A 22,268-nucleotide genomic window follows, 5' to 3' on the forward strand; every position below is an offset into this window, starting at 1 on the left:
TATTCATTCACTCTGTTACTTTATTTAAGATTAGAATGTATGTCTGTAATGCTTTTAGCTGCATTTGACAATGTCTTAGTGTCTTGAACCCTAAGGATATTTATTATTCATACTTAACAAGAAATTCAGAGGTGGTAGGGAATCTTGGATTTGGATCCAGCTGACTGTATCATCAAGAACCCAGGGTCTTTCTTTCCATTTTCCATCAAGCTAGCATGTGGTCCTTTTGTCTTCATGCCTGCTGCCCCAATTCACAGGGTGCAGTTATAGCAATCACACTCATGTCAAGGAAGAGCTAGAAAAGGGAGCTTACACCAGCAGCTTTTCCTCTAAAGCCTGGCCCATTTATGAGAAAGCCAAATCACTTTCCCAGAAGCTCCCAATAGACTTCTCATTACATCTCATTGGCAAGACTATCACATGACCCTTCTTAGCTGCACAAGGGGCTGCAAAAGCATTCATGTTTTATAGTGGGAATAACTTTTGTAGTAGGAGGAACATAGGAGTCATAGAGGTTGAAAATGCCTTTAGATTGATTAAACCAACAGTGTTTGTCAGAGTAGTCATCCTAAATATATTATCTATATATATATACATACACATATTCATATCCAGGGAGGAAATATATCTTAAGACAATAGGTTCTGGAGTCAGATTTCTTGACATCAAATCCCAGTTTACTTCTTTGAAAACTCTGAATTTAGACTTCTCTGCCTCTATCTCCTTTATTATAAAACAGGGATGTCCACCACCTGATGAATGGATCAAGATGTGGTATATACACACAATGGAGTACTACACGGCAATGAGAAAGAATGAAATCTGGCCATTTGTAGCAAAGTGGATGGACCTCGAGGGTGTCATGCTTAGTGAAATTAGTCAGGTGGAGAAGGACAGATACCATATGTTTGCACTCATAGGTCTAATAGGAGAAACCTAACAGAGGACCATAGGGAGGGGAAGGGGGAAAGAGAGTTAGAGAGAGAGAGGGACACAAATCATGAGAGACTATTGAATACTGAGAACAAACTGAGAGCTGAAGGGGGAGGGGAGGGGGGATGGGTGACGGTCATGGAGTGGGGCACTTGTGGGGAGAAGCACTGGCTGTTATATGGAAACCAATTTGACAATAAACTATTATAAAAAAATAAAAGTTCAATTATGGCAATAAAAAACAGGGATAATAATGTACCAATTTTATATGATTATTGTATTACTGATCTGAAGTTAGCATGTGAGCAGTTCATATAAACGTCATCACCATCAACCAAAGGTTGGCATCCCCACATAGATACTGACCAAACCCAGAGCAAGCTGAATTACTAGCAGCTCTTTCCCACTCTTGAACAAAATACCTTAAAAGAGTGACCTCAATAGCTTCAACTTGATAATTATTTACTTAAAAGTAAGATCTACAATATCTCAATGTGACCAGGAAACCCCTTAAGAGACTTACAATCATAACAGAATTTGCCTGAATTTGTTGGGACAGTTTATAATTGACATGTCATCTTGTTTAGAAATAGAACACTTTAGGAGTGCCTGCGTGTCTCAGTCCATTAAGCATCTGACTTCAGCTCAGGTCATGATCTGACAGCTTATGAGTTTAGGCCCTACATCAGCCTCTGTGCTGACAGGTGGGAGCCTGGAGCCTGCTTCAGATTCTGTGTCTCCCTCTCTCTCTGCCCCTCCTCCACTCATGCTCTCAAAAATAAACAAACATTTTTTTTTAATTTTTAAAGAACTAAAATACTTTAGACTTTCTTATAAATCCTGCATGTGTCAAAGTAGTATGGTGAAAGGCTTATTTTGACTAGAATCCATCAAATCAAGAATCTGAGAACTGTCTGTAATTTGCTTACATACATATATATAGTACATAGTATACTATATAGTTTATAGGCCCAGATAAAAACAAACCAAAAAAAGGACCAATAACGGTTAGAGAAAAAGATCTCGGCAGTGTTTTTTTTTTTTCCAGTTATTTTTAGACAAGGATCCACAGAGTTAGGAGAATCAAGGATACTCAATAATAGATACTCAAGAAATAGTTGATAATGAAAAAAAATTGTACAATTGAGAAAAGCATCAGAAAGTAATTTGAAGTTTAGTGAGAAACCATAGTGCTCTGAGAAATTAGTGATCCTAACATAAAAGCAATGACGGGGATCCCAGAGTAGCTTCTACAAAGTGTTGTTCTCATGTAGGAAACCAGAGACCAGATTCACCATTGACAGATTCCTCAAGTGGAGTCTTTGTAGAATTACAGGGAATAGGAAAGAGAGTAAACAACCGTATCCAAGCTAAGCTGTAGTGAAGGCCTAGGTCATGTGAGGGAAGCTTAAGTGACTCTACCACTGAGCCATAGGAACCATCCACTCCCCCAAAACCAGAAATTATAACTCCTACAGCTTATACCATTCTTCTGCCTGAGTGTTCAGGAAGCATGATTTCTCCATTCTTTTGTGAATAGTGTACTGATTACTACTATTTGACTTTCCCTCCAGAAAACCCGTTATGAAATTTATGTCAGCATTCTAAAAGAAGGAGGCAAGGAGCTCCTGAGTAACAATGAAATTGAGGCTGCAGGACTGAAGAAGTCACATTCAAGTCCTTCACTGAACCCAGATTCATCTCCAGTCACAGCCAAGGTGAAGCGTAATGTGTCAGAGAGGAAAGATCACCGACCTGAAACACCAAGCATTAAGCAAAAAGTTACTTAGAATCCATCTGTGACCAGGAGGTACTGGTCATGGAGCAAAATAGAATTTTTCAAGATCTTTCTGGTAAACCCGTGAATATATTTTTAAAAAGTCTGTGACTAAATGGTGCATTAGTAACCTTTTCTATTGTATAGTTTTGTTAGTTTCTGTACTGATTGTCTCTCTGCTCTTGATTACTTTGCTTTGATGATTTTTTGCTACTTGATGACTAATGCACCTTTTTTTGTGAGGGGGAGGGGATTGTGATTTCAGAATGAATTATGTGTCACTTTTTCTTTTCTTTTTTCTTGTTTGCACTCTGCTCAGTTGTTTTATGTATTCTCAAATCAGCTATTACACTTTTTTAAGGTTAAAAAATTTAAATCTTTGTGAAACATTTAACTGGACAAACTTGGTAGTTGAGTAAATTCTAGCCAGAGTTAATATAAATCTTTATGTGTGAAATATTACTTAGTCACAGAGGTGGAATTGAGCACTGGAAGAAATTCAATTAAGAATTACAATTCTGGGAAGCAAGATGGCCCAAGATGTACCTGCATACCTTTACACTTACTGTTGAGTTCTGACCCTGCTGGAAGCAGGGAAAGGGGGTGTGAAGATGGGAGGACTGGAGAACTAAGTAAGTGCATTAGCTTCCTTGAAATGATGACTTCATTTTAGCCAAAGAAGGAAAAAGGAAATGGAATCTTTTTGCCATTGAATGCTGTAGGAAAATGACACCAAGGTCATTTTGTTTCTAAAGGATAGTGGCAGTAATCGACTCTTGGGGAGCTCCAGCACTAGGCATGTGGATGGTGTGCATGAAATTGTTACCTCCCACAGGGTCTAGGCTAGGAATCCATAATCATCTCTGTCCATCAATACCCTGCCCTTCAGAATTAGGTTCTTATATATAAGCATGGTGTTGTCTCCTAGTTATAAAAATATTGGGATCTTCCTAACAAAATAATATTGAAAATGGAACCCCTTTTGTTCTTTTTTTTTAAACAAAACAAGGTAAGAGGAAACAGTAACTGAGTTGTTCAGCAATGCAATGAATATTGATTTTTTAAAATAAATCTGAAAGTAAAAATGTCTAAATGAATTGTGGCTGGAAAATTGAATCTACCGGTTGCATATGCAGAGTTAGATTATACTTACCTCGGTCTCTTTGATAGCCAGTTCACTCTGCTGCTACTGAACTTTCTCCTAAAAATAAGTACCTAATTTTAAATCAGTATTTTCTATCTACTCAGAATAGTTATAGTCACGAATTTGTTTCAGTGCTGGTCCCTTTGAAATTTAGAGTGACAGCACATTCTATTGTACAGGAAGAAAAAGTGAAAATTGAGCCCTCTCTGAGTTAGAACCTTCTGATTTTTAAAGCTTGAAAGGTTGTGATCCTTAAAACTATAATCTCCATGACTTCAGAACTAATGGAATCATTTTGAATACTCTTTTACCTCCCACACATATTTGCTCTAGCTCTAATCAGTTTATTAGTTAAAAGTACTATGACCAAAGAATCAGGGACTCTGCAGCAATAGCTTGGTTCCCGTGATTTAGAGAAAATCTGCTATTAAACCATGTGGTTTCTAGTAGTATATTGTTCTGATGTACCAGCATTTAATTATAATATCATTTATCAACATTTACTTTATCTATATAAATGCCCATATTTGCTAGTGCCCAAAAAAGAGAAACCCTGCTCTAAGGTTGTAGTTGCTTACTTTGTGAGAAATATTTTGCTACACCTTTGAAAAACTTACTCTAACCCACTATCTTGTTTATGTAAAGGTAATGACTAAATTTTTATGTCAATACTGAAAGACAAGGTAATTACCAACATGGCCCTATGCACCTGATTCATTTTTGTAGCCTCTGACCAAATCAACATTTGCACAAAAGAATCATCTTTTTTCCTTGAATCTGAATAATTAGTCTTGTTTGTTTTCTACATAAAACCAAGCAAGAGAAAAATACCTAGCCATGTCATCTCTGAGCTTCAATAACTAAAGAAAAATAAACATCCCTGATTGGCTTGAATGTGTTTGTCAACAGTGTGACTGTGTCTTTGTATATAGAATGTCTCTATGTATTTTACTTACAGTATATAATAGACATGAAATGGTACAGTATTTCTGACATTTAGAGTAGTTCTAAAATGCTCAGTTAGAATCAGCACCATTACAGCATTATTCCTATTATACAACTCACTAATGTTAGCTACAGGAATTTCTGGATATGATAATAGATAAATGGATGATAAGAACACTTTGAAGCTACAGTATACTGTGTTTGCACAGTTTCTCTTTTAAAAATAACTGCAAAAGATTTTTCTGTGAGCCAAGATCCCAGATTGCATGGTGTTGCCCATCTGCCTGGGATAGGTTGAGAATACCTCTGCTCTGTCTGTTGGCAGTGCACCTAGCAGACCAAGAGTTTACCCAATAATAGGAGGAATGGCCCTTGATTTGACTAGATTCTAAGAATCTTGCCCATAGCCAACCACATTTTCCTTTGTGATGTTTTCTTCTCTGTAGTGTCAAGTCAGAAGAAACTGAAGACATTTCTTTTCACAGCTATTCCAAGCTTGCTTCCTAGTTCACAGTACAGGGGACCTCTCCTCCTCCTTACCTTCTAAAGGTACTCCTCCTCTTCCCATCCCCACTCCTTACCCATACCTTAGCACCAGGAGCCTTGGGATTTCTCTCCATGTGATAAATCATTATTCTCCTTCACATAAATACACTTAATATTATTTTTTATATAGAAAATATTGATAGTCATCAAAACACCTTGGTGATAGTCTTGTTGCAAAATTGACCATAGAAGTGGCCCATGTATAAAACCTTGGAGTGTTTAGGGTTTATTCCCCCACCTCACATGTTGACTTTCAAAGGAGGTATCAGAAATCCCTTGTTAGCAATCAAAACTTAATTACTAGCATGGAGGATCCTTATTTTATTGCCAGACCATAGCCATTGTTTGAGGTGTGCTTTTTAGAAACATTTTGGTAACTCTTAACAATGCCTAGTTAAACCAAGCAATACTTCCATGTATTTTTATTAATCTCAAGTAAAACCAACATGTTAGTGAGTCCTCTGGTAGAACTGTAGTTCCTATTGCTCTTCGGTAAAGAAGGTAGAAAGCACCTATGCAAGACCCTCTATACTTCTCTGTTATCCTAATTCAGAAGATGAGGACCTCTGTCCTCAGTCAGAAGTGATATGAGAGAATTCATTCTAGAAAAGCAAAATTGACTGGCTTTCTAAGGCCAATCTAGAGGTGGTCTCTTGGGTTTGTATTTCACTCTGTGGCCAAACCACAGAATATCTGAGGCTGGAGAAGAATTTATATAACTAGCAGGGAAGGAGGCCCTTCGGTGCCTAAGCACAAAGTTGTAGAGTTTTCTACTGGCCCTTGCCTCCTACTCCCTCTGATGGGAGTTTGAGAAACTTTTCTTAGGTAAGGCAGGGCTTGATTTGACTATGAGTTGTACCTCTTCTCTGCCTTTACCCCTAATCATTGATAATAGGAAGAAAATTGACCTTTAAGAAGCTTCTCTATTATCTTACTGGCAAGACTTTCTGGGATATAGTTAGTTGTCATTGGAATTTTAATTCCTTTGGCATTTTTCCTTGTCATCAGTAAAGCCTTTTTTCTTTTAGATTTTATTTCTAAGTAACCTCTACACCCAGTATGGGGCTTGAACTCATGATCCAGAGATCAAAAGTTGCACACTCCACCAACTAAGACAGCCAGTCACCCCCAAGTTAAGCTTTTTTTTTCAAGCCAAATTTCACAGGGAGTTTCTTAGTCTCGTAGATCCAAATTTCTTTACTTTAGCTCTTAGGGACCTAGTTAAGTCTACAGCACATTGGTAGCCACCTTACTTAATTTCAGTAGCACTTTTCAAATGACAATTTTTCCAGTTGTAAAATTAACACTGTTAAACAAAGAACCAAAGTGGTATACTAAGACTTGTTAAAAGTAGAGTTTAGTTAGTAAATAATAGTGTGACTTTGAGTTTAAATAGCTTCTGCTTTTCTTAGCATCTAAGTTACTCTGACAAAAAAAAAGATCAGTCAGCTTTGTAGGCAGATGAGCTTCTGGGTATACCTTGCTCCAAAGCTTTCTGGCTGTCTCTTCTCCCAGGCCAGGTCAGGCCACTACTCTGCCTCAGGTCAATGGATATCTCCATCAGCCTTTTGACATTTTATACTATCAAGTCACTTAGAGGACTTTAAATGTCAGTAGTTCACCACAAAATAATTCCAACAATTGATAGGGAGGTGCTCTGTCATTGCTTTTCCATTCAGATTCCTTTTCAATGTCTCACTTTTAAAAGGGGAACTAAAGTTCAAAGCCATTGCCATTCTCATTTTGTATTTATAGTATCCAAAACCCAACTGGGTAGCATCTGCTTAGGACATAATGCCCATTGCATGCAAAGAGAATATCTTCATAGAGAGAATGTCAGTAAATACTTGAATCTGCATGACAGTTTGTTGACTTGAATGCAACAGCAAGAAAATATTACAAGTGAAGTAATTGTATATAGTTTCCTTAAATGTTCTTGGCTCGTTCTTTGTAATTTATGTCTGTATTTGTAGTATTGCAGGCTTTTGGAGAATATTCATATAGATAGTTTGTCATACATCAAAAAAAAATGCTTTCTGTCGCCTGCCAATGTTGTATTGTGGGTATTTATAGTTGTATGTATGTATATGTATATGTATCAATGTGTAGACTGTATATCAGTATATGGTATATGTATATCAAATTTATTTTTAATAACCAGTGTGATATGAAATGCAGGTAAAAACCTCATAGGATTGATTATAAAATTCAGTTATTAGAAGTATATATAGTGGTACTGTTTTATTAAACTTAAAATAATATTTTGATTAGATTTTCAGTAAGATTTTATGTTAGAAAACTCCATCTTTGATCTTTGATCGCCTTTGACCAGGGCGAAAATGACCCTGAACTAACTTTGTGAAACTATTTCAGTGTACTGTGTACAATACTAAGGAAGTAGCTCATAATAACTTGAGATCTACAGAAAGAAAAAGAAAATAGGCATCCTATGCAGTCTTAACAACTTTGGTATTCTGAGCACTTAACTGTAAAATCAAACTGACAGTTTGGGGCTTATTACAAAATGTGATGCTTTAAAGCACACCTTCTTTATTGTTGTAATTAGTCCAGAAAAATAGAGCTTTCAGAAGAATTAAATAAGTGCCCACAGTATCATTTTTGTGCCTGTGTCTATTTTACAGTAGATGGAATGACCCTTCTAGCACCACCTCCTTACCCTCTTTACTTTAAAGAATACTACATTGCTAAAGTATATATCAGGGCTTCCCAAGATCAGGTACTATATTCTAGGTTTGCATTTGTACGAATTAGCATCTACTGTCACAAGTGAAAGAATTTTAGGGCAGACTATGGACTAGGTTAAATCGTTATTTAATATTTTTATACTTAGGTCTCTTCCTGCCTCTCCCCAAAGAGCCACTGGCCTTAGTTGTTTGAGCTTACTGCTTATATCACAGTGTGTAAATAGATAATAAGAGATTAAATATGTATTATCCAGCATGTTTGGTATACTTAAAGCAGCAACTGAGTGTGAGTGAGTGGTTGAGTGCAGTATATTTTTAAACATACTGTCTCCTATTCTTTGTATCTAATTCAGAGAATTGGAGTTGTGGAATGAAAGACTTCAGCTCTAGGCTGCAAGTAGTGTGTTGGTAGTCACATTGGAATTTTTTTATTAACTCTACAGTCTCAAACTTTTTGCAAATACATCATATTTCCTAATTTGTTCTTGACGTGCAGTGAATTGACTCTGACTGATCAGCAGGGTCTTTGTTCTGCAAGAGTGTATTTCTTTATAAAAATTATAGGGATTTGCAAAAACATCCATTTGATTCAGAAAGCATATACAAAAGGAGTAGCAAAAATAAAGCTCATTTTGGGCCTTAATTATTTGAAATGTTTGAACTCTTAATCTAAAGCCATGTAGGTTATAAAGCCAAGTAACCATTTGGCATGGACAATAATATACACTGCATCAGAGTATATATGCACATTGAATTTTTAATGCCATTAGGATACTTTTTTAAGCTATAGGAACGCAGGAGAGGAGTGTGCGAGCTGGTTGCCTTCCATTTAGGGTAGACGTATATGTGGTCAGTCCTCTGCTCCTGAGAGATTCAGAACCAGTTTACTGTACCCTTCGGTAGGTAAAGGCAAAGTCTCCTATATCTGGGCCTCTCCCATGTGTACATACGCTTGCACACATGTACACATAGTGAATGTTTTAATTTATACAAACTTAAGACACAAAGCGCCAGAATGTAGAAGAGGTGATGATAAATGAAGGGGGTGGAAACTGCATCACAGGAATGTTTTCTAAGGGCAGGAGAGAAATTTGAGCTGTAGTGTTTGACTTTGAGAAGTATTGCATTTTTAACAAATACGGGAGGGGATACATATCACATCCACCAAACTGAAGGCTTTCTTACAGTTCACAGGTAGCAACTCTCCAACATCCTCCAGTAGCATGGGGACATTTCAGAAGGCTGATGTTCACTATTTTCTGGGATGGCATTGCTGCTTGCTCTGAAGATCATTACCTTGAGAAAGTGGAGAAGGTACAAAACACTGTAGGAATATTGGTGAGAATTGTCCACACTCCCCTTCGAGCTGTACTGGTGAGAAAGTTCAGATTAAAGTATGCTGAACAGTTAAGCACTTTTCCATCAGCATTGACAGTGAAGATGGAGATGAGAAGGAACCCAGCTACAATATATTTCCCATTGCCGGGTAAAGAGCTAAATTCTCACTAGTAGTGTTATTAAAAAACACCTTAACTTCAATTCCTGAAAATGGTGGTTAATGGAGAGAAATTAGGGTTTCACTTTACATTTCCCTGTGAGCTTGCATAGACAAGCCTTTGGACACTCCCAGGAGTGTCCTAACCAGAAAGCTCAGTTAAGGACAGTACTATAGGTCTGAAGCTCCTTGCTCTGATCCCTGAATATTGGGGCACTGCAGAGGGTGATGGTGTATTCTCTCTGCAAAGAGGAGCTTCTCTTCTGGCCTTCTACTCCACTTGGGCTTCTGCTGAGCAGCAAATACATCCTGGATTCCAATGCTATACCCCAGCTTTAGGAATCCAGCTGTTCTAATGGGTTGACCCTGCTGAGGAAAGATATCAACTCAGAGTGACGACTCACTGGGGGTGACACGTGACAAAGGTATTTAAAAAATTCTCTGACTGAAGCCAAGACCATATATTTTGCCTTTGCAATAAACAGATGGGCACATTGAGCTCTAACAAGGGATGGATATCTTTGCCTCTGCACCCAGATTTCTGAAAATAGATAATGTTTCAGTTCTGTGGGAAGGGTCAAAGAACACTAAGCTTATTGCTTAGCATTTCTGCTCAGTTTGATGAGAGCTGTTGGGTAAAGGCCTAAATGCCTCCCTGCATTCTCTTCTACCTCAAGTTTTAGGAGCCCATTTCCATAACAAATATTTACACAAGTGGAGAACCAATACTGTCAACTTTGGTTACTGTAGACGTGCAGAAGGTGGTAGTTTGTATCCTTTAATACAAAACAAGCTTTTAACTATTCCAACCTAGTAACTGGGTTATATTTACTGTGACTCAAACCATTTGGCAGTGTGGAACATTCCTTTACCTTCAAAGTTTTCTCCACCAATCATAGCAGTTTCATTGCAATCCTGGTGCCATATCTCTCTGCAAATTGTGAAAGTAATTAGTGACAAAGTAGCAGCCTACTCCTTTTCAGTAGCCAAACTGTCAGCATTAGCAGACTTCGGTAAGCTAGTGGGACTGAATTATGTACTGGAAACCTGTTCCTCCTTATCGGCCACCAGACTGAAGAAATGCCATCTCCATATAAAATTATGGCATTTATGGCAGTCATCTTTGTAATGGAATAGTAATTTATGTAGGTATTGCTAAGATGTTTAGAGAATATTTTGAAAATTAAGTTTACACTTTATAATTGCTTTATTTTTTATTAAAATAGTTGTATATAAATATTACCCTGTTTGTTGTTGAAGTAACCTAAAAACCATGTAGACAGACAAGCAAGTTGCCTGATATGTAAAGACGCCGTGATATTATAGAGAGTACTTTTCCCTATTGTGTGAATGTTCATGAATATAACTGTTCCTCTGTTTTTATAAGCTGGGGATAATTTGTTGTTTTACAACAACAAAATCTGTTGGATTTAAAGTGGGTTTTATGTAATGGAAATCATACGAAATAGTGAAGGATTTAAAATATGTGTATGATATATGTAAATGTACAAACTTTAGAAAGAAATAAATCTAACAAGTTTCAGTCATTTAGGGGGATATTTTATTTGCTTATTTAAGCAACTGTATAATACCTTAAAAATCAAAACAAGACATTAAAAAGACAACCACAAGCCCCCAGTGAGAGATTTCACCAGGGTACTTGATTAAGGTGGTAAGAAAGTAAAAATTGTTAATTCTGAATCACCTCCATTATGTCTGTGAAAACGTGTTTGCACAAAGCTGTTGACAAAACTTAGGATGCCTCCTGTCTTCATCAGGGGGATTTAAGCAGGGAAAAAACAAAAAATTTTGTAGTGATTTAAAGAATTTATTTGCATTCCCATATTGTAACACTTTTTATCAAGGTAAAGGGACTGAAGATAATTATTGCTCTAAAATGCAAATGCTGATCATGCTTTATGGTGCCTAGTGTATATATCTGTGTTCTCATAAGCCAACTTAATGTTAAAAATAACATCTGTTGACTTGGAAAATTAAAAAAATAAAATTCCACCCTAATCACCTAACTTGTGAATATTTGAGAGAATGTTTTATGTTTGGGGATTTGGGCTTTTTGAAGCAAGATAACTGATAATGAATGAAACTGTTGCCTGGCAGAGATGAAAACTGCTATTATGTGTAAATCTCAAAGAAATAATATCTTGGAGTGGGGAGGAAGGGGGAGATTAGTCCTTCAGCCCCTGTGGCTTCCACTAAAATCTCCTATATGATTCTCAAACATGAATCCCTTACATAAATATTGAATCATACTGTACATCTGAAACTAATATAATGTTATAATGTCACTTATATCACAATTTGGAAAAGAAACAAATATGAATCCTCATTGCCCAGTTTTCTGTCCTCTGGAGCTAGAAATTTTGTCTATTCTGTTTCTTGCACAAATTTAAATGAAACTTCAGAGAAGAAACTAAAACCCAGGAGAAATAAAGATATAATGAAAAAACTATCATCCCTAAATAATGTCTCACCTCTATATTAATTCTATTCCATTGATATTGTGAGATTTACCATTCAGACTGCTGAATCACCCAATTTTTATTGAGAAATTATAAGCCATAGAAAATACTGAAGACTGGCATATATCTTTCTAATATTAGAGAAGAGTGTAAGCGCTGGATGCTACCGACTAGTGAGCTTGGCATTAATTCTGGGCATAATTACAGAGTACATGATAAGGATGCAACCTTATTGCAAGTCAGCGTGGCTTCTCAAGAACAAACCATTTCAGACTGTGTGTATTTCCTATTACAAAATAGTAGACAAAATATATCAGCCATAGCAAAGAATTTAATGTGACCTTAAATATGTCTGGGCTAAGTGGTGAAACATCAATGTTGGTGGGTGTGTGACCACTTTACTGGTGCTAATTAAAGAATACTTGTCACCCTGGAAGAGCATGTCTAGTGTCCTGCTGCAAAGCTCACCTTTTGGCTCCATCTGTTCAACATTTCATTTAATAACTTGACTAAAACTATAAAAAATGTGTTTATTAAAAATGAGTATGTCCTAAGCTGAGAGAGAATGATTTTACTAAAGACAGAATCAGGATTCAAAAATATATATATATATATCACCAGGCCGAGAAAGGGAAAAATTAACAATGTGGAATGTTAAAGTGTAAGAGCATAAGATTTTACACTTTGGTTATTTAAAAAAAAAAAAAACTTTACAAGGTCAAGCTAGGATCTGGTATTACATGATGTCACAAGCAACTAGGAAAGAAAGCTTCCAGCTTTAACCCACAGTGAACTCAATTACAGTGAACAGAGTGATGTAGCCATCCCAGGAAGGTGAAGCACACTGCTCTACACCAATGAGACAACAGCCAGAGAAGCTGCCTTGAGACGTGAGATGTAAACAAACCAGGAAGTATGAAAAATTAACAGTCAAGATGGCAAAAAAAAAATATGAGTAATATAATGAAAGGAATGCAGGAAATACATGAGCTGGGGATGGTTAATCATGACAGAACTAAGGAATATTGGTTTTAAAAGTTTAAACGAGTCCTATGTGGAAGGGGGATAAGGACTGTGCTTTAGCAATCAAAGGGGTTTAATTAGGAGTAGTTATTGGAACCTACAAGAACTTACTAGAAGGGAGAGCTTTCCTCTAAAAACTGGCCACAACAAAGTCAGATGTGATCTGGCACCCATGTGGGAAGTTACAATATTTAGAAATAAGAGAAACCTCCGTTGGGTAGTTGGATTGTAATAACTGAGCACTTAGTTGTCTGGCACTGTAGTGGATCCTCTCATTTAATCCTTATGAAATTCTATAATATAGCGCTATTATGTTCCCCATTTTATAGATGAGGAAAAGCCTACATCAGGTCCTATATATTTAGATCTTCAACAACCTAAACACCTTCTATCATGATCTACAGAAGTCAAGGCTATCACTAACCTTTCTTGTCAGTCTTGGTTTTGAGAAGCAGTGACTCCACTCACAAGAATATGCATGTCGCCAGGCAATAAAAATAGTCCTTTTAGCTCTACTTGCCTGGATCCCACCCACAGAATTCTGAATGAATTGATCTGGAGTGTGAAAATTTTAGATGTTCCCCTGCTGATTCTAACATGCACCAGGGCTTGGGAACCATTTCCTTGGAACTTGGCAACTTAGTAACATCTCCTTGGACGTTGGGGGAAAAGTATAATCTTAAACCCCTTCCCAGACCTAGTGAGTTACCAGGATTCTGCGTTTAAATTACATCCTCGGGTGCACATGAAAGCTTGAGAAGCACTGCTTTAGGGCAGTTCCCAAAGTGTGGTCCCTTAAGCAGCACTCGCAGCATCTCCTGAGAATTTGTTAGAAATACAAATTTCACTCAGGGTGCCTGGGTGACTCAGTTGGTTAGGTGTCCGACCTCAGCTCAGGTTATGCTCTTGTGATTTGAGAGTTAAAGCCCCACATCGGGCTCTGTGCTGACAGCTCAGAGCATGGAGCCTGTTTCAGATTCTGTGTCTCCCTCTCTCTCTGCTTTCCTCCTCCTTCAAAAATAAATAAACATTAAAAAAAATTTTTCTATCCTACCTCAGACCTATTGAATCTGTAAGTAAACTCTGGGGATAAGGCCTAACCATATGTACCTTCTCAAACCCTCCAGGCGATACTGATGCCAAAAATGTTTGAAAACCATTGTTTTAGAATAACTCACACGGCTACAGAAAACTTTAGTACTCACAAAGGGCAACTGGCTCTTTCCTGCCATTATTGTGTTGTGCTTGATGCAATGCTGCCCGTTGACCTTTGCATCTGTTAGCTGTTCTCATGAAGAAGAGATACCAGGCTCTGACCACTGTATTATGAAATAGGATCCAGAAGGCTTGCAGGAGTGAATGGGAAATGCCAGCACTCTCTTCTCTAAGTAAGGCGTCTTCCTCCTGGCCCACTGCATAGACTGAGATATGCGCCTTGGGCTCAGCCTTCATAAATGGCTCCTTCCGTCAATTTACTTGCCTACCCTTGCTTTAAGGACACTCTGCCCTTCCTTTTCTATGCAACCTTCCCTGACTAGAGTTAGTTCTGTCCTAAGTTACAACTGAATTCTGGCCATACCACTAAAATTTGTGAGAGAACTTTATGGCCTGGAAGAGTATGTCCAGGAAATTCTTCCTGGTGTTTCCCTACAGTATAGTTGCTAGGTAAAATATAGGATGCCCAACTACATTTGAATTGCAGATTAAAAACCATGGGGTTTTTTTTTAGTGTAAGTATATCCCATGCAATATTTGAGATGTACTTATGCTTTTATAGCTTTAGCTTTTAAGTCAGTCAGTTAAGCATCTGACTCTTGATTTTGGCTCAGGTCATGATCTCACAGTTGTGGGATTAAGCCCTGCATCAGGCTCCCTGCTGAGCATGGAGACTGCTTGGGATTCTCCCTCCCTCTCAATCTCCCTCCCCTGCTCAAATATACTCTCTCGCTCTCAAAATAAATAAACGTTAAAAAAATATTAATTGTTTATCTGAAAATCAAATGTAACTGAGTATCCTATATTTTATCTGGCAGCCTACACAGGGGGTCACTTTGGGTAGCATTTCCTCACTATTTACCCTTTTTTTGTCAATATCTTTAGGTTAGTAAGATGTTCTAGTAGAAGTCAAATTATAATCTGAATTTTGCTTAGCTTCTTAGGGGCAGAAAAAACCATACTTTGCTCAGCTTTGTGTGAGGTACTGTGCCATGTACCTGGCATTCCCAAGAAACTGCTCAATAAATATATTTTGGATGGAATCAAAATTGGAGGCATTAGGTGATGCCCTTCCATTGAAATCATTTGTAACACTTTTCCATACTGAGGAGCCACCTTCCCAGAATAATCACAGGGACTTGGGTGGACAGCACACTAAGCAATGTTAAATGTACTGCCTCTCTCTGCTCAGTAGAACAAATGGTTAAGAATAAAGATGGAGCCTCCTTTAACTCCAGACCCTGCACCTTACTAATTGTGTGACTGTGGGCATATTACCTAATTTCTGTTCCAATTCCTAATTATTAAAATATGAACAATAATAACACCCAGCTCATGGGGTTGTTATGAGGCTAAAATGAGAAAATACATATAAAACACTTAGCACATTACTTGACCCTTAGCAAACCCTAGAACTAATAATAGTAACAATAACTAACATTGCCTTATCAGTGATATTAATTCCATTAATGGTAATTGTCAGCTTGTTCTTCCTGTTTCTGACCCAGGAAGAATTGTGTTTTTAGCATATATCTTAGCTCATCCACAATGTGTTGATTTTGTAATTTAACTCTTAGAAGAAATTTGGAGAGGGATACTATGCTAACCCCCAGCCCGCACATAAAGCTTATCTGGTATTTAACATTATATTGTCTCCTTTTGTTATGATCTTGGTCCTCTAGAAAATTATTGTTTAATATGGTAGCTGCTAATCACATGTGACAATTTAAAATTCTATTTTAGTTACCTGACCTATATATCATATATATGACATATACTTTATATGTGTGTGTGTGTGTGTGTGTGTGTGTGTGTGTATTTCCATCATCTTTGGACAGTACTGCTCTAGACTCATGTTTAAGTTGAAATTTTCCATGCACTTCACAAAGCATACATGACAACAATGAAACCATTTTAAGTTTGGCCTGAGCAGTTTTTGGTTCTTTTATCTCTGCAGTAAGGGTATCTCTTGTCCCTTCTGTGCTTTCTTCAATACCAGCAAATATAATTGTCTTAAATTCTAGTTCAGACATCTCAATTATATCTGTATTGATTAAATTTCTAGCTGTCATTTTTTCCTATTCTCTTTTTGGAGTGATTTTTCCATCTTATCATTTTGGAGGGAATGAAAAAGAAGCAAAATAAAAAAAACAGTAATTTTAATAATTGTAGAAATTTTTTAATAAAATAAAATGCATAAAAGAAACTAGATCCTAGTTGTGTTTTTGTCTGCTTATTACAAGAAGGTTGTTAGGAAAAAAATAGAATCAAAGAAAAAAAGAAAAAACTTAAAAATTATAACATAAAATAAAAAATAAATAATAATAATAAACATTAAAAATTTTTAAATTTCCTTCTGTATCAAACTAATAAGCTACAACATCAAAAAAAAACAGACCAAAACGAAGAAAACAAAAACAGACAAAACCCCAAAGGATGCTAGATTCTTTCTTCGATGATTCTTTTTCCCCTAGAGATGCAGCTTTGCAGCACTCTATCATCTCTAGACTTGGTGTGGCCAAGGGGTTTGTGCTGTTTTTCTGCAGTATGGTCCTGATCCTCTGTTTCTCAGGTTCAGTTGCCCTAGTGGACACATGCCGGCAGGGTGCAGGGCAGCGGAGGCTTGGTGCAGCAGCTCTGTTCTCCATTTGGTGGCACTGTTAAGCTCACTGAAGTGGATCTAGCTGGTAAGGTGTGGGGAGAAAATTACTTCTCCCTGTTGCCTTGTATGTGCATCAGCAAGCCCTCACAGTTGCAAATGCTCTGTCCCTGGTTTCTGTCAGATCCCCACTCTCACTCTCTCTGTGTCCAAGCTGTCTGCCTGCCAATCAGTGCAGCACTCTTTTAACTCAGGTGTGTCTGTGTTTCAAAAGGCCATTCCTCAGAGACCACTGTGGCATGGACTTGCTCTGTTCTTGTGTAGGAGGGTCTCCCTGGCCTGTGCTGGCTTGTCGCTGAAGACAGCTGCACGACCTACACCAAATCATAGTTTATGGCAAATCGTAACACACAGCTGGCGCAAGGGTCTGTAGCCCTCTGCATCTTTGTTCCTGTATTGATGAGTGGGACATCTTAATGTCTCCTGCAGGGTCCTTTATTCTTGGAGACACTGCATTAGCTTTACCAAATGGATTCCAAGCAGGGGAATCACTACTCATCATGTGACCCTGGGGATCCTCAGGCTGCCCATTGTTGGGGCTCAGCTGTGCTCCTGAGCACTGCTCACCTTCCCAAGTGGGAATCTGACAATGTCACAGACCTCCAAAACTTCAAATTTTGTGCTTGACTACTTATAGAAAAATGGCAGTATTTGTTGGAAGCCATTTATGAACTCACTAAAGTTGAGAAAATTCCTTGTGAAGTAAGGCGGGTTTGCAAGGCCTCTGTGCCGGCAGAGAATAACCAATATCCACTCCCCCGCTCAAATATTTTTGGTTGAGCACCAACCCGCAAGGCAACTTGTTGACTGGCGTTGGGAGTGACTTGTGCCCTTATCCCAAAATGTGCTAATTGCACCTTGTGAAGGTACTTACTATGGGAATTTCTTCTTTTGTGATTGTAGGAGCAAATATTACATTTTTTGAGAAACGTGTTTTTCTTCCCCTCAAGAAAATGGGCTATTGACCGCCGCTCACAAAGAACTAACTCTTGCTTTTGCTAGGCTAAAAACATTGCCTTGTATTTGAATGCTGAAAATACCTTCCTTCCCCATATGATAAGCATTTAAATCACCTCCATCAATCACTATTGATAAAGATTATGCATGAGTCTTCTACCAATCTATGTTCTGGGAAATTTTTACATACAAAGGAAATTTGTCATCAGAAATCATTGTCCAAGGCAAATGCCACTTCTTTTTTGTACTCCATACATTTTTTTTTTCCTCCATAAATAAAGCTGACTCTCCAGTCAGTGAAGAGATGCCTGCCTGGTGATAAGAAAGAAACTCGAGGCTCTCTCACTCTTTCATGCTGACACCATCTATCCTTCAGGGAACCTTGAACCTGCTGGAGCTGGACTCCAGCAGGTATTATATCTCTCTCCTATTTGCCCCATCAGAGGTTTTGGAGAACTCTTTTCTTGTGTGGTCCCCTAAGCATTCCCTCTGTGTGTGTGTGTGTGTGTGTGTGTGTGTGTGTGTGTGTGTGTCTCAATCTCTCTTTCTCATTTGCACTTACTCTCTCTCTCTGTCTCCTACTGTCATTTTTTTTACATTTTATGTTTTTTTTAAATTATCATTTATTGTCAAGTTGGTTTCCATATAACACCCAGTGCTCATCCCATCAAGTGCCCTCCTCCATGCCCATCAGCTATTTTCCCCTCTCCCCCCTTCCCTATCCACCCTCAATTTTTTTTCAGTTTTTAAAAGTCTCTTATAGTTTGCCTCCTTCTGTCTCCTTAACTATATTTTCCCCTTCCTCTCCCTTATGGTCCTCTGTTAAATTTCTCAACATACAGTATCTGTCTTTCTCTGCCTGACTTATTTCACTTAATATAATACCATCGAGTTCCACCCATGTTCATACAAATGGCCAGATTTCATTCTTTCTTATTGCCATGTAGTACTCCATTGTATAGATAAGCCACATCTTCTTGATCCATTCATCAGTTGACAGACATTTAGGCTCTTTCCATAATTTGCCTATTGTTGAAAGTGCTGCTATGAACATTGTTGAAAGTGCACATGCTATGAACACGTGCAACTATGCATCAGCATATCCCTTGGGAAAATTCCTAGCAGTGCTATTGCTGGGTCATAGGGGAGTTCTATTGTTAATATTTTGAGGAATCTCCAACTGTTTTCCAGAGCTGCTATACCAGTTTACATTCCCACCAACATATAGGAGGGTACCTGTTTCTCCACATCCTCGCCTGCATCTATAGTCTCCTGATTTGTTCATTTTAGCCACTCTGAGCAGTATGAGGTGGTATCTCAGTGTGGTTTTGATTTGCATTTCCCTAATGAGGAGTGATGCTGAGCATTGTTTCATGTTCCTGTTGGCCATCTGGATGTCCTCTCTGGAGAAGTGTCTATACATGTCTCCTGCCCATTTCTTCACTGGATTATATTTTTTTTGAGTGTGAAGTTTGGATAGTTTCTTGTAGATTTTGGATACCAGCCCTTTATCTGATATGTCATATCTTTTCCCATTCCGTCGGTAGCCTATTAGCTTTCTTGTTTCTTGTACAGTGTAGGAGCTTTTATCTCTATGAGGTCCCAATAGTTCATTTTGGTTCTTGATTCCCTTTCCATTGGGGATGTGTTGATTAAGAAATTGCTGCAACTGAAATCAAGGAGGCTGTTTCCTGCTTTCTCCTCTAGGGTTTTAATGGTTTCCTGTCTCACATTCAAGTCCCTTATCCATTTGAGATTATTTTTGTGTATGGTGTAAGAGAGTGGTCTACCTTCATTCTTCTGCATGTTGCTGTCCAGTTCTCCCAGCACCACCTGTTAAAGAGGCTGTCTTTTTTCCATTAGATACTCTTTCCTGCTTTGTCAAAGATTAATTGGCCGTACATTTGTAGGTCCAGTAGTGGTGAGGGTAGACATCCTTGTCGTGTTCCTGATCTCAGGGGAAAAGCTCTCAGTTTTTCCCCATTGAGGATGATATTAGCTGTGGGCTTCTCATAAATGACTTTTATGATGTTTAAGTATGTTCCTTCTATCCCTACTTTCTGGAGGCATTAAAGAAAGGATGCTGCATTTTGTCAAATGTTTTTTCTGCATCTATTGACAGACTCATACGGTTTTTATCTTTTCATTTGTTAATGTGAATCTTTTCATTGATGTTTTTGTGAATACTGAACCAACCCTGCAATCCAGGAATGAATTGCACTTGTTCATGGGATGAGTCCAGAAGCTTTTCTTCCATTTCTATTTTTTTTAAGCAGCTTGAAAAGAATGGGTATTAACTCCTCTTTAAATGTCTGGTAGAATTCTGAGGTAAGCCATCTGGTCCAAAGCTCTTTTTTGTTAGTAGATTTTTGATAACTGATTCAATTTCTCCACTAGTTATAGGTCTGTTCAGATTTTCTACCTCTTCGCATTTGAGTTTTGGTTGTGTGTGTGTGTGTGTGTGTGTGTGTGTGTGTGTGTGTGTTTAGGAATTTGTCCATTTCTTCTAGGTTGTCTAGTTTGTTGGCATATAATTTTTCATAGTATTCCCTGATAATTGCTTATATTTCTGAGAGATTGGTTGTAATACATCAATTTTCATTCATAATTTTGTCTATTTGGGCGCTCTCTCTTTTCTTTCTGAGAAACCTGGCTAGAGGTTTATCAATTTTGTTTATTTTTTCAAAAAAACAACTCGGTTTCACTGATCTGTGTTTTTTTTTATTCTATATTGTTTATTTCTGCCCTGATCCTTATCAAATCTCTTTTTCTGCTGGGTTTGGGGTGCTCTTGCATCTAGTTTCGTTAGTTGTGCTGTTAGATTTGCATTTGCACTTTTTCTAATGTCTTGAGATAGGCCTGGATTGCAATGTATTTTTCTCTTAGGACTGCCTTTCCTGCATCCCAAAAAGTTTGGACTGTTGTATTTTCATTTTCATTTGTTTCCATATATTTTTTAAATTTCTTCTCTAATTGCCATGTAGACCCATTCTTTCTTTAGTAGGGTGTTCTTTAACCTCCATGCTTTTGGAGGTTTTACAGACTTTTTCCTGTGGTTTATTTCAAGTTTCATAGCACTGTGATCTGAAAGCAGGCATGGTATGATCTCAATTCTTTTATATTTATTGAGGGCTGCTTTTTGACCCAGTATGTGATCTATCTTGGAGAAGGTGCCATCTACAGTTGAGAAGAAAGTGAATTCCATAACTTCAGGATGTAGAGTTCTAAATGTATCTGTTATATCCATTTGTTCCAATGTGTCGTTCAGGTCTGTTGTTTCTTTAGTGATTTTATGTCTAGTTGATCTATCCATTGATGTAAGTAGCTTATTAAAGTCCCCTGAAATTAGCACATTCTTATCAATAAGATTGCTTATGTTTGCGATTGTTTTATGTATATGAGTGGTCCCAAATTTGATGCATAGACATTTATAATTGTTAGCTCTTCCTGATGGATAGACCCTGTAATTATTATAATATGCCCTTCATCTCTTGTTACTGCCTTTCCTCTAAAAGAATGGGTATTAACTCTGGGTTAATGGGATAATGGATATTTAAAGTCCAGTTTGTCTATTATAAGTATGGCTACTCCAGCTTTCTTTTGACTTCCAGTAGCATGATAAGATATGTCTCCATCCCCTCACTCTCAGTCCAAGGTGTCCTCAGGTCTAAAATGAGATCTATTTGTAGACAGCAAATAGATGGGTCTTGCTTTTTTTTAAATCCATTCTGATACCCTATGTTTTTTTATTGGAGCATTTAGTCCATTTACTTTCAGTGTTATTATTGAAAAATATGAATTTAGAGTCATTATGTTCTCTCTAAGATTCATGCTGATAGTCGTGTCTCTGGCACTCTGTGTTTCTTGCAACAATTCTCTCATAGAGTCCCCTTTATGATCTCTTATAGGGCTGGGTTAGTGGTGATGATCTCCTTTAATTTTTGTTTGTGAAGACCTTTATTTCTCTTTCTACTCTGAATGACACATTTGCTGGATAAAGGATCCTTAGCTGCATATTTTTCCTGTTCATCACATTGAAGATTTCCTGCCATTCCTTTCTGGCCTGCCAAGTTTCAGTAGATAGCTCTGCTACTACCCTTATGTGTCTACCTTCTTATGTTAATGTTGTTTATCCCTAGCTGCTTTCAGAATTCTCTCTTTATCCTTATATTTTGCTAGTTTCACTATGATATGTCATGCAGAAGATCAATTCAAGTTATGTCTGAGGGGAGTTCTCTGTGCCTCTTGGATTTCAATGTCTGTTTTCTTCCCCAGATTGGGGAAGTTCTCAGCTATGATTTGTTCAAGCACCCCTTCAGCCTCTTTCTCTCTTCTTCTTCTTCTTCTTCTTCTTCTTCTTCTTCTTCTTCTTCTTCAGGAATTCCTATG

At 37.7% G+C, this 22,268-nt stretch overlaps 1 protein-coding gene across 3 annotated transcripts in view; it reads left to right on the forward strand.

Moving 5' to 3' along the window:
- PSD3 (pleckstrin and Sec7 domain containing 3) overlaps window positions 1–4,748 on the forward strand; it is a 442,746-nt gene extending 437,998 nt beyond the window's left edge. For all 3 annotated transcript variants that reach the window (XM_029936893.1, XM_029936887.1, XM_029936888.1), the window contains exon 13: window positions 2,508–4,748. In XM_029936893.1, the coding sequence (XP_029792753.1) occupies window positions 2,508–2,723 (216 nt within the window). In that variant the 3' untranslated portion in view covers window positions 2,724–4,748. The remainder of the gene's footprint in view (window positions 1–2,507) is intronic.
- Window positions 4,749–22,268: the final 17,520 nt, after the last annotated feature.

This window comes from Suricata suricatta, chromosome 1 (genome assembly GCF_006229205.1).
Source record: "Suricata suricatta isolate VVHF042 chromosome 1, meerkat_22Aug2017_6uvM2_HiC, whole genome shotgun sequence".
In the NCBI taxonomy this organism is placed as follows: Eukaryota; Metazoa; Chordata; class Mammalia; order Carnivora; family Herpestidae; genus Suricata; species Suricata suricatta.